The sequence below is a fragment of the Mus pahari genome, chromosome 3 (genome assembly GCF_900095145.1).
Source record: "Mus pahari chromosome 3, PAHARI_EIJ_v1.1, whole genome shotgun sequence".
Taxonomy (NCBI): Eukaryota; Metazoa; Chordata; class Mammalia; order Rodentia; family Muridae; genus Mus; species Mus pahari.
This window is the reverse complement of record NC_034592.1, coordinates 17,457,171-17,474,019: the sequence shown is the minus strand read 5'-3', so window position 1 is coordinate 17,474,019 and position 16,849 is coordinate 17,457,171. Positions and strand designations below refer to the sequence as shown.

The following is a 16,849-nucleotide window of genomic DNA, read 5'->3' as shown; positions in this document are numbered from 1 at the left end:
GTGTGTGTGTGTGTGTGTGTGTGTGTGTGTGTGTGTGTGTGGTGTGTTTAGGTTTATGCCTGGAAGCCAGGTAAGAGTATCAGATGCCCTGGAACTGGAGTTCCAAATATTTGTGAACCATCTGACACAGTCTGACATGGTCTGACACGGGTGCTAGGAACCAAACTAGAAGATAGACTTTATTTGGCTCTGACAGAACACCATGGACTCCTAACCCCTGAGCCACAGTCCAGGCTCCCCGCCCCACTCCACCTCTACCCTTTCACCCCACACCTTGTGGATTTTACATTCCATCAAATTCTTCATGATTTTGAGTAAATGTTCAGACAAACGCCACTGTCACCACAATACAACTGTGACCAACAGTCCCTCGGGCCTGTGGACATCACTTCTCATGCGTAGTCCACTATCCTACCCCCACTCCAACACCAAGCCACCATTATTTACTTCAAGTCTCTGTGGGGTTCAAAGCCTTGCTAAAAATAGAGCCCAGATCCACTGATGCCAGACAAGTGCTTTTCCAGCAACTGTATCGGAAGACAGCTCCGGTGTAAGAATAACCCTGGTATACCTGTAGGGTCTCCCGGGGAGGAGAAGACAAGATGGAGAGGAGTTACAGGTTAACCTCTGTCCTCCCACACACACACACTCAGCCACACACTGCTTCTGTGCACACTGAACACACACTTACAAATCAAACTATGTGCAAGTCTATACGTCTCCAGTCCCAACCCAGAGAAGCCAGGTTTTATAATTCCATAGAGCCTCTTCAAACACTCTTTCTTCAACATAATCATAACCACTCATTATATTAAGCAGCCTCACCACACCATTGTGATAAGGATAAATTGCAGATTTACTTAAATAACCCAGGCTCTCAATAACACAGTTCAAGTGTCAGTGACCATATAAAGTTAATCACTGACAGTTGCATAACATGAACTTTGTAGTTAGTTCTCCCCCACAGATTTCAAGGAAAGACAGATTGCAAAATGACAGGTTACGTGGGAGTGGCAGCCAGTCATGTCAGGCCCCTGCTTCCCATGTCGGGGGGCCGATTAGTCACTGTATTTGTTCAGGGACAGGCAACAAAGCATGCTGTCACCAAGTAATAAAACTAGGGGACCCAGGTAGCATTTCACAAAATGGAATATCAGAAGAGAGCGTTAGCCAGGAGAGACACAAGTGCAGGTAAACAAGGGACCTGGACCTGGGAAGTCACATGTGCATGGGACTACGTAGCTGACATTAGGGACAGGAGCGCTGTAGTGTCCTTGTTGGAAACCTTCCAAGGCTAATGAGAGAAACTTGCCGAATGTACTCTAACAGGAGCTGAGAGGCCCAGAGAAGATGTATTTATTCATGTGGTCCAGCTTGGATGGAGCCCAGGCCCGGGACACACCAGTCAAGGGCTCTACTGCTGAGCTTCAGGTCCAGCCCTTGTTTGTTTGTTTGTTTGTTTGGAGACACGGTCTTAACTATGTAGCTTGGGTTGCATCCAAACGCCTATGATTCTGGGGCTGGCAAGATGGCTGAGCAGGTTACATCTGCCACCAACTCGGGTGGCCTGAGTTTTATGCCCAGAACCTCCAGGGATGGAACAGTAGGTAAGAGTATTGTCCAGCGGCTGGAGAGATGGCTCAGCAGTTAAGAAAGAGCACTGGCTGCTCTTCCAGAGGTCCTGAGTTCAAATCCCAGCAATCACATGGTAGCTCATAATCATCTGTAATGGGATCGGATGCCCTCTTCTGGTGTGTCTGAAGACAGTGACAGTGTACTCATATACATGAAATAAATAAATCTTAAAAAAAAAAAAAAGAGTATTGTCCAAAGTTGCAGCGGATAGCGAAAAGGTTTCCAGCACTCAGCTGGGAGCTCACAGCATCTGTAACTCCAGTTAGAGGATAAGGATCCAGTACCCTCTTCCGGGCTCCCATTTCACGCCTGCAGTGCACAGGTATCTATGCAGACAAAATACGCATACACATAACAAATAAAGAAATTTGCAATCTTCATGCCTCAGCCTCCTGAGGGTTATTGGTGTCCACCCATCCCCTAGCTCAGATTTTTGTTACTTTAGCTCATACATGTAGTCATGTGAGATACTGTGTTCATTCTTTCATTGATTTATTCTCTGATATATTACATCCTGACCATAGTTTCCCTCCCTCCTCTCCTCATTAGAAAAAGGGCAGGCTCCCAGAGATATCCACCAAACATGGCATAGCAAGTTGGAATAAGACCTGCACCTCCCCTCCTATTAAGGCTGGTCAAGGGAGCCTAGGACAAGGGTCCCCCAAACAGGCAAAATGGTCAGAAATAGCTCCTCTCTCCCCGCTCTGTCTGTTAGGAGTCGCACAAAAACACTAAGCAACACAACTATAAAACCTATGTAGAGACTAGGTTAGACCAATGCAGGCTCCCTGATTGTCAGTTCAGTCTCAGTGAGCCCCCCCCCCAAAGAAATGATTCCCAAATGATTCTGCTATCCTCATAGACAGGAGCCTGGCATAATCACCATCAGAGAAGCTCGCTCCATCCAGCAACTGATGGCAGCAGATTCAGAGACCCACAACCACACAGGAGGTGGAGCCCGTGAACACTGATGGAGGAGAGGGAGGACTGTAGGAACTGGAAGGGTCAGGAATGCCACAGGAGACCCACAGCATCAACCGTCATGAATTCATCCCTTGACGCATGGCGTGAGGCAGGGTTTTTAACTTTGAGGTGAGGCAGTCCAAGCTGACATACGAAGTCAAGGCCGGCCTCAAACTCCCAATCTCCTTGCCTTAGTCTCCCAGATGTCAGGACTACAGGCATGCAACACGAAGCCCACTCCAAAGCCATTCTTTCTGTGTAGCTGTTGTAAAGGGAGATCTCAGAAATGGTTATTCTTTGGCTCAGCACCCTCAAATAGAGCCAGGGAGTGTAGCTGGTCTCTGCTACTTTGTGGGTTCTTCTCTGCCCCATCCTCTACCCCCTTCCCTCATCCTATATTTATCACTAGATAGGAGAAAAAGAAAGATGGAAGGGAAAGAGACAGGGGTCCAAGAATCTATTTTTTCCATTTGTTTCTTCTTTGAGCATGATTTTTAACAAACCACACCTCTGTAGAACACAAGGCAAATCAGTCAGTTGCTGTGGACAGTAAGAAGCAGCCCGCATCCCCACTCCTGGGGTTAAAACGAAAACACCTTCTTATAATATCTCTGTGGGTTGTTTTTTTTTTAAAGAAACTAAAATTCCAGGTTTTTCAAAAATGTCACTACAAAGGAGCTTTTGAGGAAAGAGAGCCCATGCCTGCTTTTTTATTTGCAACCTGGACCAAACCACAGACAGGGGCTACAAATTCTGAGCCCCATCCCTGCAACAGCCCCACAAAAATCACCAGTAGATCTTTGACAATTTGTAGAGTACTGGTGTGTGTGTGTGTGTGTGTGTGGAGTAATGGTGTGTGTGTGTGTGGGGGGGGCAGAATCTTGCTATGTTATAGTACTGGTTGGCCTGACACTTACTATGTTGATCAAAATGGACTCAAACTTGTGACAATCCCCCTGCCCCAGTGCTGGGATTATGGGCATGCACCACCACACCTGGTTCAGTTTTTTGCCTCTTAAAACTCTGCCCTTTCTTCCAAAGCTTAGAACATAGGCCAGTTGCTCCCACGCCCTCTATCTCCCGGTATTGTACTTCATTAACAGACTGAGTAAACACCTTTTGCCTGGGGTGGACTTGGGCGTCATTTCAGGCTAGTGCTAGTGTCCAGTTGATCCAGCAGCATGTGCTAAAGACTGTGTTCTTTCCCACAATTGTCTTGCCCTCTGTAGGAGCAATCACCCATGAGCATGGCAGTTGATTTGGGAATTGTTGGTTCCGATTCATGCTCTGCACATCTGTCCTTCATCCAATCCCCTTTGGGTTTTTATTATTATTAATCATTTTGTTCATTCATTCATTCATTCATTATCCCCTTCCTGGATACCTCTCTACAAACCCCCATCCAATATCCCCCTCCTTCCCACTCTGCCTCTATGAGGGTACTCCCCCACCCACTCACCCACTCCTGCCTCACTGCTCTAGCATCCCCCTGTTCTGGGTCATCAAGCCTCCATAGGACCAAGGGCCTCCCCTCCCACTGATGTCAGATAAAGCCACCCTCTGCTACATATGTGTCTGGAGCCATGGATTCCTCCATGTGTATTCTTTGGTTGGTGGTTTAGTCTCTGGGAGCTCTGGGTGGTACAGTCAGTTCATATTGTTCCCTTTGGATTTATTATTACCATTATTACTATTTTATTTTTTGGTCCCCTCAGGTTTGCTCTGTAGTGAGTTTTGGAATTGGGTGATGTGTTGCATCCAGAGTTGTCTGCTAGGGTTTATGTTGTACTGCTGGCTTCTTGGTTTTGCTTTGACTTGGTGTTTGTTTGTTTGTTTGTTTTTTGGTTTTTCAAGACAGGGTTTCTCTGTATAGCTCTGGCTGTCCTGGAACTCACTCTGTAGACCAGGCTGGCCTTGAACTCAGAAATCCACCTGACTCTGCCTCCCGAGTGCTGGGATTAAAGGCGTGCGCCACCACGCCCGCGTCTGCATGAGGATTTTTATTTTTTTATTTTATTTTATTTTTTTCGAGACAGGGTTTCTCTGTATAGCCCTGGCTGTCCTGGAACTCACTTTGTAGACCAGGCTGGCCTCGAATCCAGAAGTCTGCCTGCCTCTGCCTCCTGAGTTCTGGGATTAAAGGCGTGCACCACCATGCCTGGCAAGGATTTTTATTGATCCAACATGTTGGGGACTTCCCTCCCAGCACACCATAGGAGAGACCCAGAACAAAGAACACACTTTTTATACCTTGTAAGGGGCGGATTTGAGCAACAGGGCAGCTGTCTTATTCTCATTGTTGTAGCAAGTAACCTTGTCAGGCACTGGTTGGTTTGCACAGTGACTACCTCTGGCCTGGTGACTCACTTTGCTTGCCCCCATGGTGGGTTATTACGATTTGATCAGCAAAGCAGTAGTACATTTTGAACTTATGGGTCAGCTATTAACGTCACAGCTATTAACGTCACAGGGAATCCTAGCAAGGTCAGGGCAGTTTGTGGTTTTTTTTTCTCAGAATTCAGTGTGAGAAGCAGGTAGGAGAATTTTTCTGAGAACTGTTATTTTTGTTTTGGTTATTTCTCTGAAAACAACTAATATTATTTTGACAGCTGCAGGCTTAATCATTTTGACCGCTAAAACTATGTTTTCACATTTGTTTAGTCAGCCAGCTTCCTTATCTGGCTCTGCACTTGGCCTGCTAGTACAGTTTGGAAAGTCCTTTTCTAAGAGGGAAGGTACTGGGTGGTTTGAATTCATTTTAGATATTACAGTTCATTAGGCTAAACAGGAATGCTGGGTGTGTGTGCGTGTGCATGTGCATGCATGTGTGCATGTGCGTGCGTGCGTGTGTGTGTGTGTGTGTGTGTGTGTGTGTGTGTATGCGTGTTTCCAGAATTGGAGCAGGAGTCTGGGTTTATGCTGTGTTGCTAGCATCTGTCAATGACCTTCACCTGGGTCATTTGCCCCTGCAGGTGATTTGAACTTTAAAGGGTCACTGAGAGTGACTGAGGTGAGTCACACAATAAAGTGCCTGGCAGCAACCCAGTGCACAGTGATTCTATGTTGTTGTTGTTGTTGTTAGAACTGTGTGTGGGACTCAGGCCTTGGCTCGGAGCCATTTTCTGGCCTAGACTGTCTGCCCTTCTGTACCCCTGGAGGGGAAGTCTGCAGTGCCTCGGATATGGGAGGCATGTTCAGGAGTGCAGCAGGCCTCTCGGTGCACCTGGTGTGGCCACTCTGGGGAAGGAAGGCTGGAGCCTCACTCAGCCGGTGCTTGCACCAGTCTGTAAGTGTCCTGCATGGCACTCGCCCATATTCACAGCCCTGGAGGGGAGGGGCCTGGGGTCTGGCTTGGTCTTGCCTTCAAAGCTGTGCATGAGTCCACTCTTCCAGAGCCTTTCTAGACTACAGCTGGCTTGTCATCTCCCTTGGTCCTGCTTCTCTCATCTGGAACTTAGCTCTGCATGGATGCTTGTATGTTGGTTCCTGCCTGTCTATCCATGGTCAGCCCAGGGCCCAGCCCACCTCATAGCACAGAGTGGGAGCACAATACATCTTGGTTGGCTGATCGTGGTATATATAGCTTGAGAATAGCACTGTTCCCTGATTTATCCATGTATTGACTGCTGTATTGGCCTTGAGAATGACAGTTCTCTCTCCTTCTCAAGGCCATTCATCTCCACTCATTTCTGTTCATCTGTAAGTTTGTGCCCTCCTGCCCTGCTCCCTCCCCAGCCCAACCAAGCTCCACACTCCCACTGCTGGGCCTCATCCATCCCGTTATCCATTTATCTCATTCATCTCATTCATAATCTCTCCCTCTTTCCCCTCACCTCCATCCCAGATGAAGAGCCACCTGGTGCACCTGGCTTCATGCTGTTGTCCACAGGGAGAGGCTCTGCTGCTGTGACCTGAGGAAATGTCCGTGAAGCTGTAGGTTAGAGACAGGCTCAAACTCAGAAAAGAGGCAGTGTGAAGTGCACCTGTTAGAATCAATCAAAGACCAAAAAAGAGCCAGAAATACACTAATCAGGCTGCAGAGCCAGAAATACACCAATCAGGCTGCAGAGCCAGAAATATACCAATCAGGCTGGAGAGGTGGCTCACCAGCTGAAAGTACTTGTCACCAGTCTCAGTGACCTGAGTTTGATGACTGGGACTCACGTAGTGGGGAACCAAGGATCAACTCTGGCAAGTTGTCCTCTGACCTCCACACACAAGCTGTAACGTGCATACCCCAGAAAATGAATGAGCTATAGCTTAAAAAAAAAAAATAACCCGAAAACCCAGCCAATAAAATAATGTGATGTCTGTACACATTCCCTAACAGAAGCAAACAAAAGCTGGGAAGCAGAAAGAGAGAGGAGGAGGCTCTGCGAGCCCCTGGGTGACCTGCCTACAGCATCATGCACACTAGGCACGAGCAGAGATACATACATAGTGGGGATTCCTGTTCATTTATTCCTCATTCCTGTTCATTGCCTCACTCGGGAGGAAGAGGCAGGCGGATTTCTGAGTTTGAGGCCAGCCTGGTCTACAAAGTGAGTTCCAGGACAGCCAGGGCTACACAGAGAAACCCTGTCTCGAAAACAAACAAACAAACAAAAAAAAAAAAAAAAAAAAAAAAAAAAAAAAAAAAAAAAAAAAAAAAAAAAAAAAAAAAGAAAAGAAAAGTAAAGTAAAGAAAGAAAAGAAAAAGAAAGAAAAAAGAAAAATAATAAGTAAAGGAAGAAAAGTAAAATATTTGCTAATCAACTCATCAACAAAAATCACCCCTGACGTTTTGGATGTCATGATGTAGTCTCAGGACCACCCTCTTCTGAGCTCAGTGGTCTACACTGTGAGTGCTAGACATGACATCATCCAGGATTGAGCCGAAGGGCAGAGCACAGAGCTGGCAAAGATGCTGTGTGCCGTTGCCAGGATCTCAGACTGCAGTGAAGCCTTCCTTACCACACATGGCCCAAGGCTTCTCCAGGGCGGGGCCTAGCATCAAGACTGCTGGCACAAGTGCTTCTCTGAGCCTCTGTGTGCCTCTTGCCCTCCTGTGCCTTGTGGGTGCTATGGGGACTTAGCGGATCCTGACCATCCTGATCTTCATTGGCCTCCAATGGGCGTGGCCTAGCTTTGCTCCCTCCTGGGCCTGAGTGAGCAAGCCCCTCACCAGGCCCAGGAAAGCCTTTGCCAGTGCAAGTGCCATTGTTCATGGGACCCTCCTCCTCCCTCCACACCCCTCTTCCCAGCCCTCAGCCCTTCTGGGGTCACCTGTAACCTGGCCATCGGCTCTGTCTCAGGACTGGTGGACTTCCCGCTCACAGCCTCCCTCAGGTGGGTGGTAGAGGCTGGAAGGGTGATGGAGCCCTTCGAGGAGTCCTCAGGGGTAGGCTAGGAGAACAGGTCCCAGCTAGCTGGGCCACCTGAGGCTGGATCTCCACCCATTTCAAAACTCAGAGGGTGGGGCTATGATCTTAAAGCAGCTGTCTGGGGTTGCACACACGCCACACCAGGAAGATTCTCATACTGGACTTCCCTTCTCTGTACCCAGCTCACCATGGCCAAACGGCTGCAGGCTCGAAGGCTGGAGGGGATCGATCACAACCCCTGGTGAGCTGAGGGGCTGGGGATGGGTCTGGGTGTCCTTTCTCCCATGGGCTGACAATCTCTGACTTGTAGTAACTCAGTGTACCCAGAATGTGTGTGACAGCCACAGCATAGGAGAGGCAAGATAGTGGACTAGCCTCAAACCTCTGAGTGCCCCCCACCTGGCTGGGCAGGAGACACTGGTACAAACTGGAAATGGTTTTCTCCCCCTGAAGGGCCTTGTGGACTAGCAATGGCTTCCATACATCTGGGATTCATCCAACTGGAAACCAAAAACATGTTTCAAAAAAGCATCCTTGAGGCTGGAGAGATGTTTCAGTGGGTGTGAGGACCTGTGGCATCTGCTAGAGTACCTACGTAGGTTCAAGTCCTAGAACTTACTATTTTTCCAAAGCTGGGCGTGGCCATGTCTCATAATCCCAGTGCTGTGGCAAACAGAAAGAGGAGGGCTGCTGGGCTGTTCAGCATCCTAGCTCCAGGTTAGCGAGAGACCTTACGTCAAAGGGACAGGAGGGTCATAGCTCAAGATACTTGCCCACCTCCTCTGGGTTAACACCAAACACACACACACACACATACACACACACACACACACACACGTGTGTACACTCACAAAAAGGAAAATGAACACCCTTACCTAACACATACAGTTCTTCTTGCCCTCAGTCACTAACAGCTCTTTATATGCACACGCACGCACGCACGCACGCACGCACACACGCACACACACACACAGCCAAGCAGTCCTATAGCTCCTCTGTCCAGTCCATATCCTGCCATGTCCCACAACAACAGGGCTTTGACCCACAGCACTGCCTGCCGCACAGAGCCCGCCCAGACATATGCTGTGGCCTGTGCTTGTGTCTTTGTGACTATTTGGCTGTGAGTTTGGAGCGGGAAGGATGGCCTGTTCAAAAAAGTGGTGACCTCTGAGGCGTTAGGGCCTGAGTTTGGGTCAGCTAATTGTGGCGCTTACCTGTAATCCCAGCATTAGTGTGGTCTACTCAGTGGAATTCCAGACCAGTGAGACCCCTTGCCTTAAACAAAAAGATAGAAGGAGCCAGAGGAGGAGTGACACCAAGGTTGTCCTCTGACCTTCAGATGCATACCTGCACATGCATATAAACATACACATGCATACATGCAGTTCTGCACACATGTACACATCCTGATTCACATATGCTCCTCCTGGGGTCACTTAATTCACCAGAGCAGTGCACAGGACTCAGAGGACGTGCTCTACCGACCTCACAAGTTTACTATGAAGGCCACTGCCAAGGTACAAAGGAGCAGCCTGGCATTGCCTGGCACTCAGCTGTGTCCCCAGAGAGGCCCAGACCACAGTCAGCCACACAGGCCACCGGGTAGTAGTGTGAGCCAACTGTTTCATACTTTTCTGAGGATGGATGTAACAGGTTAGGCCATCTTTGTGGGATCTCCAAGTAAAACATCACCACGCCCTGCTCAAGGGGTGTCTTTAACAAGTCAGAACAACTGGGGCGGGTGGCTCAGGGGTGGAGCTTTGACGGGCTTGCCCTCCAGCTACGTGGAGAATGAATGAGAGAGAGTTAGGGGAAGAGAGAACAGGCTGTAGCCTATGTGAATATAAATGTTTCAGACCATAGTCGTGGTCAAAGTTTGAAGTCTCCTGGGCTAAGCCATATGATTGGTACAGGACCTGGCCACCTTAAAACATGGGAGCCACACAAGTGGAGGTAGAGGTGTGTTATCTTTCTTTTTCTTTTCTTTTCTTTTTTTTTTTTTTATTTTAGATTTATTTATTTATTACATGTAAGTACACTGTAGCTGTCTTCAGACACTCCAGAAGAGGGCGTCAGATCTTGTTACAGATGGTTATGAGCTATCATGTGGTTGCTGGGATTTGAACTCCGGACCTTCGGAAGAGCAGTCGGGTGCTCTTACCCACTGAGCCATCTCACCAGCCCGTGTGTTATCTTTCTAAATTGTCCCATGTATGTTAACCCTGACCCGCAGACAGGCACAAGTACCCCTCAGGAAACAGGTGACCTTCCAGGATCTGACTCTCTCTTTGTTTCCAGGGTGGAGTTTGTCAGACTGTCCAAGGAATATGATGTCGTAAACTTGGGCCAGGGCTTCCCTGACTTCTCGCCTCCGGACTTTGCTGTACAAGCTTTGCAGCAGGCTACCACTGGGAACTTCATGCTCAACCAGTACACCATGGCGTTTGTGAGTCTCCTGCCTCTCCAGAAGGTCCTGGGGCACTGACACAGTCTGTCAAGGGTCGAGGAACAGAGCCCAGTTCAGCGTCCCTCAGTTACTGAGAGTCCTGTGCCCTGCACCTCAGGTCCAGGGCAGAAGGCAGATCAGGAACCTTCTGACCCAGGCTGTGGGAATGGAGGAAGTGTCACATAGTAGTGGGAAGGGAGCTTCCAGGAGCAGGTGGTGCCTCAACCAGCCTGGGAAAGACAGGCTGCCCTTGGCATCAGACTAAATCCTAAAGGCTCTGTGGGAGCCACACAATAGGCAGTTGCCAACACTGGACTAGAACAGTGCTTTTTGTTGTTTTGGGTTTTTTTTTTTTGTCGTTTGTTTGTTTGTTTAAGACAGGGTTTCTCTGTGTAGACCTGGCTGTCCTGGTACTCACTATAGACCAGGCTGGCCTCCTGTTCAAAGAGATCCACCTGTCTCTGCCTCGTGAGGTCTGGGATTAGAGGAGTGTGCCACCACTGCTGGCTAGAACAGCACTTCTTAAATTTTGCAGTCTCAGTATTGCTTGTAGGGAATTTCCTAACATTTTTTGCTATGCTTACTATTCTTTACCTTGAATGGACTCATCCTGTATGCAATGCAATGTAAGTTGATGCTGTCAGTAAGGAATGTACCCTGGACATCCTTCCAGTCAAAGTCAAAGTCCCTTTATCCTTTAAAGTCCCCCAGCTCAGGGCCTTGGGGTGCCAGCTCCATGCAGCTCCTCACTCCCTTTAGAGTTTCACACAGTGCTGTGCTGACATCATCCCCTCCTTCCTCCACCTCTGCCTGTGCCCAGCGCTCCTTCCACACTCACCAGCTCTTCCTCACTTATCACAGTTACAGTGTGTGTAAGGACACACAACACAACATGTACGGAGATCATTTAGTACTCTTCTGTGTAGTGTCTAGGACTGACCACTTGAGACTAGATAAGCTATGAGGGCTCACCACTGGAAAAGAGTGATTCTCTTAGCAGCCAGTGACTGGGCAGGGCCTTGTGAAACGGCCCACATCCATGTTGGCATGTCAGCTGGTTTTGTTCTTGTGCAGGTTTTGTTTAGGCAGCGATATTGTTGAAATTCTATGGCTTCCCTGTCCTGTACAGAAGACACTGTCTCTAGAAGACATCCTCGTCCCTGGCTCCTACAGTCTCCCGCCCACTCTTCTGTGATGTCCCGAGCCTTAGGTGTAGGAGTTCCGGTGTAGATGTATCGGGTGGAGCTTTGTTCTCTGCATTTCCTCACATCTTTTAATGGCTATTTTGTTCTCTTTCATTACCCAGATGTGCCATGTGTTAATTACCCAGTCTATCTATATTAGTGGGCTGCTTCCCACGGCTGTTGTAAACATTGCCAGTTGTCTTTGTTGTTGTTGTTGTTGTTATTATTATTATTATTATTATTTTGGGTTTTTGAGACAGAGGTTCTCTGTGTAGCCCTGACTGTCCTGGAACTCACTCTGTAGACCAGGCTGGCCTCAAACTCAGAAAGCTGCCTGCCTCTGCCTCTCAAGTGCTGGGATTAAAGGCATGTGCCACCACTGCCCAGCTTGTTATATTATTTTAAATATCCATTTTTGTTATTTTTAATTGTGTGTGTTTGTGTGTGGGTCTGTGCACATGAGTGTAGGTGCCCCTGAAGATCAGAGATGGCAGACCCCCTGGAGCTGCAGTTACAAGTGGTTGTGGAGCTGTCTTATGTGGGTGCTGGGAATTGAACCCAGGTCCTCTGAAAGGACAAGATATGCTCTTAGCCACTAAGCCACCTCTCCATCCCTTAGGATAAACTTGCAGGTAAAATTCATGACTTGAAAATCAAATGTGAAGCCAGGTGTAGTGGTGCATGCCTTTAATCCCAGCACTTGGGAGGCAGTGGCAGGTGGATCTCTGTGAGTTTGGTCCCTAGATCCCACATGGTAGATGAAGAGAGCCACTCCTAAATGTTGTCCTCTGACTGCCATATGTGTGCTGGTGTACATATGCGTGTACATGCTTGTATACACACACATGCACACAAACACTAAATAATTTTTTCTTTTGAGGTAGGGTCTCTCTATGTAGTTCTTGCTCTCCTGGAACTCACTCCGTAGACCTGGCTGGCCTCGAACTCAAATCTGTCTGCCTCTGCCTCTTCAGTTGCTGGGATTAAAGGTGTGCACCACCACACCTCTCCAAATAAATGTTTTGTTGTTGTTATGTTGTTTAAAAAAGGAAAAAAAAAAAAAAGCCGGGCGTGTTGGTGCATGCCTTTAATCCCAGCATGCGGGAGGCAGAGGCAGGCAGATTTCTGAGTTCGAGGCCAGCCTGGTCTACAAAGTGAGTTCCAGGACAGCCAGGGCTATACATAAAAAGGAAAAAAAAAGCCCATGCTATTCCTACACCTCATTCTCTACGACCTTGAGCAAGACAGTTTCTTCTGCATTCTATTTTGTAATGCACCTCAACAAATAATCTTTGGCTCCAGGACTGTGGCGGGGGGGGGGGTCAGGTAGGCACACAGGGAAGTGTGGGTTTCTGCTGCCCTGCTGTGCTATAGAAGGAGACAGACATAATGTCAGCTTCCCCCACATACCAGCTCTGGGTCTGACTCCATGGCCAGGCTGCTAGAGGAAATGAAACAGGTTCAGGCCAAGGAAGCTGACTTCTGCCTGGGTGCAGCTGAGCTGGTGTAGTCACAGCTGATGCTGGATGCCTGACCGTGCTGTCCCGGCAGGGTTACCCTCCACTGACCAAGATCCTGGCAAGTTTCTTTGGCAAGCTGCTGGGACAGGAGATGGACCCACTCAAGAATGTGCTGGTGACAGTGGGTGCCTATGGGGCCTTGTTCACAGCCTTTCAGGCCCTGGTGGATGAAGGGGACGAGGTGAGAGGTGATACCTCATGGGAGGGAGGAGCCCAGGGCAGTGCCGACCCCAGCTAACCTGACCCTTGAACCAGGTCATCATCATAGAACCTGCTTTTGATTGTTACGAACCCATGACAATGATGGCTGGAGGTCGCCCTGTGTTCGTGTCCCTGAGGCCGGTAAGGAATGCTGGGTGGTTATGGGTAGGCTAAGGCTGGTAAGGTTTCCTGGGTGGGCATGGGTGGGTTGAGGGACCCAAGGTATGAGCTGAGCTAAATCCTGGGACATGGGACAAGGGAAGGGAGTCCCCTCAACTGGGCGGATGGAGGTGGAGCCCAGAGCTAAGAGAAGAGAAATGGGGACAGATATGAACGGAGATGAGCTGCGGTCAGGAAAGTAAATACTGCTCCCTCCAACCCCCACAGAACCCTGCTCCTAAGGGGCAGCTAGGATCCAGCAATGATTGGCAGCTGGATCCCACAGAACTAGCCAGCAAGTTCACACCTCGCACCAAGATCCTGGTCCTCAACACACCCAACAACCCTCTGGGAAAGGTACCAGGGGATCCATCCATTCAGAGATCTCTGCAAGCAGACGTTTCCTTCTGATCTTGAACATGAGCTCTCTCGGGCCTCAGTTTCCCTGCCTGAAGTGGGAGGGCTGAATGTCTGAAGCTCTGAGGACCAATCCTCCCAGAGCTGTGAAGGCTTGTGTGTATGGGCTGAGTGCTTTGGACCAGTGACTTTATCTGTTTGTGCAGTGGGATCCAGACATAGCCAGTCCCACAGAGCCATTATTGCAGAGCTAGATGCGATACTGACGATACTGACCAATATTGCAAAGAGGTAGTCCAGAGAGACCCTGAGACCTGATAGGGTCTTGCACTCTAAGCAGGCTCTGCCCTTGGGGACAGTCCCAGCTGCACACCTGTGACCTTGGCTCCCACAGGTATTCTCTAAGATGGAGCTGGAGCTGGTGGCTGCTCTGTGCCAACAGCACGATGTCCTGTGCATCTCTGATGAGGTCTACCAGTGGCTGGTCTATGATGGGCACCAGCACGTCAGCATTGGTGAGCCAGGCCAGCTGGGAGCAGCCTAGGCCTGGGGATCAGGCCCCGGGGCTGTGGAACTGTGCACTGGTGTGACTGTGGGCAGGGGCTTCCCCTCCCTGAGCTCCGAGGAGTGCAGTAGCATCTGCTTTCAGAGCCTGTCAGGAGCAGGAAATGCATAGGTCCTGCCAACAGTGTAGTGGATAAATCCCCAGTCCCTGGTCCCTTCCCTCCACCTTGCCCATTTCAGCATTTGCTCTTCTTGGCCCTTGGTAGCCAGCCTCCCTGGCATGTGGGATCGGACCCTGACCATCGGCAGTGCAGGCAAAAGCTTCAGTGCCACTGGCTGGAAGGTAAGTGTGACCACGTAACAGGTGGCGGCAGCAGCGGGAGGGTTGAGAGAGGCCTCCTCTGGTCCTGAGACCCTACTGTCTCCTGGTCTAGGTGGGCTGGGTCATGGGTCCAGATAACATCATGAAGCACCTGCGGACTGTGCACCAGAATTCTATCTTCCACTGCCCCACCCAGGCCCAGGTGAGAAAGGCAGGAAATCCCATGGTCTGGGAAGGTGCCAGAAAGCCCCCAGACAAGTCATAGCTGACCTATCAGTCTGTCTGTCCATCTGCCTTGCCTAGGCTGCAGTAGCCCAGTGCTTTGAGCGGGAGCAGCAACACTTTGGACAACCCAGCAGTTACTTTTTGCAGCTGCCACAGGCCATGAGTCTAAACCGAGACCACATGATCCGGAGCCTGCAGTCAGTGGGCCTCAAGCCCTTGATCCCCCAGGGCAGCTACTTCCTCATTGCAGACATCTCAGACTTCAGTGAGTGGGTCTGGCCGTGTCACTCAGGGTTTGGGAAGGTACCAAAGTTGGCGAGGACTCAGCACAACCTCTTTCGTTGCCCCAGAGAGCAGCATGCCCGACCTGCCTGGTGATGTGGATGAGCCCTATGATAGACGCTTTGCCAAGTGGATGATCAAAAACAAGGTAGGCTGGGCTCTAGCCAGGGCCAGGAGATGTAGTTGCACTGGTCATGTGTCTGGTCCAGTCAAGTGACGCCAGCCCAACCTTTTCCGCGACTCCTGCTACAAGGATGGTTCACTTGAACAAAGAAGCTATGCTGGCTCCAGGAGGCCCTGCCCTTGTCTGAGCCCGGCCTTCCCTCCCAGACAGTGAGGACCTAGCTCATCTGCTCTGAACCCTGCTCAGACCTCTGAGGTTCAAACATAGTTCTTCCCAGCTCTGCCCAGGCATGCTGCAGAGTCTGTTCTGTCTGTCTGCACCCTAGGAGGATCCCAGTGTGATGTCACACAGTGGTCTCTCCTTAACGGAACAGGAGATGGAGGGGACACACCCAGCCTTCCTCTGTCCCTGAGCTCTGTCTTAGCTCTCAAGGCTATACATAGACATGGTCTTCCGCGTTTGTCCCCAGGGCCTGGTGGCCATCCCTGTCTCCATCTTCTATAGCCGGCCCCATCAGAAGGACTTTGACCACTATGTCCGATTCTGTTTTGTGAAGGTGAGAGAAAGCGGGGGAGGGGTGGTAGGGTGGCGTGTGGGGGGGGCTGCTGGGCCTGGCTAGCCACTGGGGATGGGGGGGGGGTGAGAGAAGGCTCAGTGCATATCTTGCAGGACAAGGCCACACTCCAGGCCATGGATGAGAGGCTGTGCAGCTGGAAAGGAGAGCCCCAACCCTGAGGCGCTCATCCCCGCCTCCAACAGAGGCCTCAGCTGTGCTTTAACACAGGGATGGCGCTGCAGGGCCCAGCTGTGTGGGTGGGTACTGTTCCAGGAAAGAGGCCATTTCTTGGGGGTTTCAGCCATCTTAACCAATGTCTGGACTGCTGTATTGGGTTGGGGGCCAGTGCTGGGCCTCAGTCTGTGCCTCTGTAGGTTCTTGTAGCACCTTGGTTGTTTCTGGCCTCTCTGCCTGGGACAGGAAAGGATGGAGGATCAGGCCTGGAGCCCCAGCCCCACCTTAGCCCTGCTGAGGCTCAGTGGCTTCTCCACCTCCTCTCATGTCACCTTACGGTGTTGCTACTGTTCCTAATAAAGTTTTAAGTTATTAGAACCCTCAAGGCAGCTTCTGTCTTCCTTTGGACGCCTGGACAGGGCTTGGAATAGCTGGAACGGACCCCAGAGAACCTCAGACCCGACACTGTCTTTATGGGGGGGGGGCATGAACTGGAAACCTGGAACTCATCTAAAGTCACAGGACTTTGCATGGCAATCCAAATTCAGCTCCAAGCTGTCTGCTATGTTCCTCACGCCCAGAGAGTGCACGTAGCAGGCTGGGTTGGGGTGTTCACATGTGTGGACCGGAATGGCTTCTTGGAGACATTCACAGCAGTTCAAGAACATCCTCCTGGGTAGTGGCACAGAGGCAAGAAGCGCATCTGTGATCAGTCCCCATTTACCTGCCATCCCAACAGCCTGCTGAGGAGGGAGTGTGGGGGATGGCAAAGTCCAGGAGCCCCCACTTCCACCCCTTGAACTTGTGATCCTCCTGCCTCTGTTTGCAGAGCAC

At 50.0% G+C, this 16,849-nt stretch overlaps 1 protein-coding gene across 6 annotated transcripts in view; it reads left to right on the top strand.

The window, feature by feature from the left end:
- The window catches only part of Kyat1 (kynurenine aminotransferase 1), a 25,016-nt gene extending 8,616 nt beyond the window's left edge, over window positions 1-16,400 (top strand). The window contains exons 2-14 of one of the 6 annotated variants that reach the window (XM_021193847.2): window positions 5,681-5,884; window positions 8,144-8,202; window positions 10,260-10,407; window positions 13,143-13,292; window positions 13,367-13,453; window positions 13,700-13,828; window positions 14,223-14,343; window positions 14,599-14,675; window positions 14,767-14,856; window positions 14,958-15,144; window positions 15,230-15,309; window positions 15,755-15,841; window positions 15,955-16,393. In XM_021193847.2, coding sequence (XP_021049506.1) covers window positions 5,780-5,884; window positions 8,144-8,202; window positions 10,260-10,407; window positions 13,143-13,292; window positions 13,367-13,453; window positions 13,700-13,828; window positions 14,223-14,343; window positions 14,599-14,675; window positions 14,767-14,856; window positions 14,958-15,144; window positions 15,230-15,309; window positions 15,755-15,841; window positions 15,955-16,020 — 1,386 coding nt within the window. In that variant the 5' untranslated portion in view covers window positions 5,681-5,779 and the 3' untranslated portion in view covers window positions 16,021-16,393. Of the gene's footprint in view, window positions 1-5,680; window positions 5,885-7,390; window positions 7,927-8,143; window positions 8,203-10,152; window positions 10,173-10,259; window positions 10,408-13,142; window positions 13,293-13,366; window positions 13,454-13,699; window positions 13,829-14,222; window positions 14,344-14,598; window positions 14,676-14,766; window positions 14,857-14,957; window positions 15,145-15,229; window positions 15,310-15,754; window positions 15,842-15,954 lie in introns of those variants that run through there. The other 5 variants (XM_029536576.1, XM_021193848.2, XM_029536575.1 and 2 more) reach the window with 5 other exon arrangements.
- Window positions 16,401-16,849: the final 449 nt, after the last annotated feature.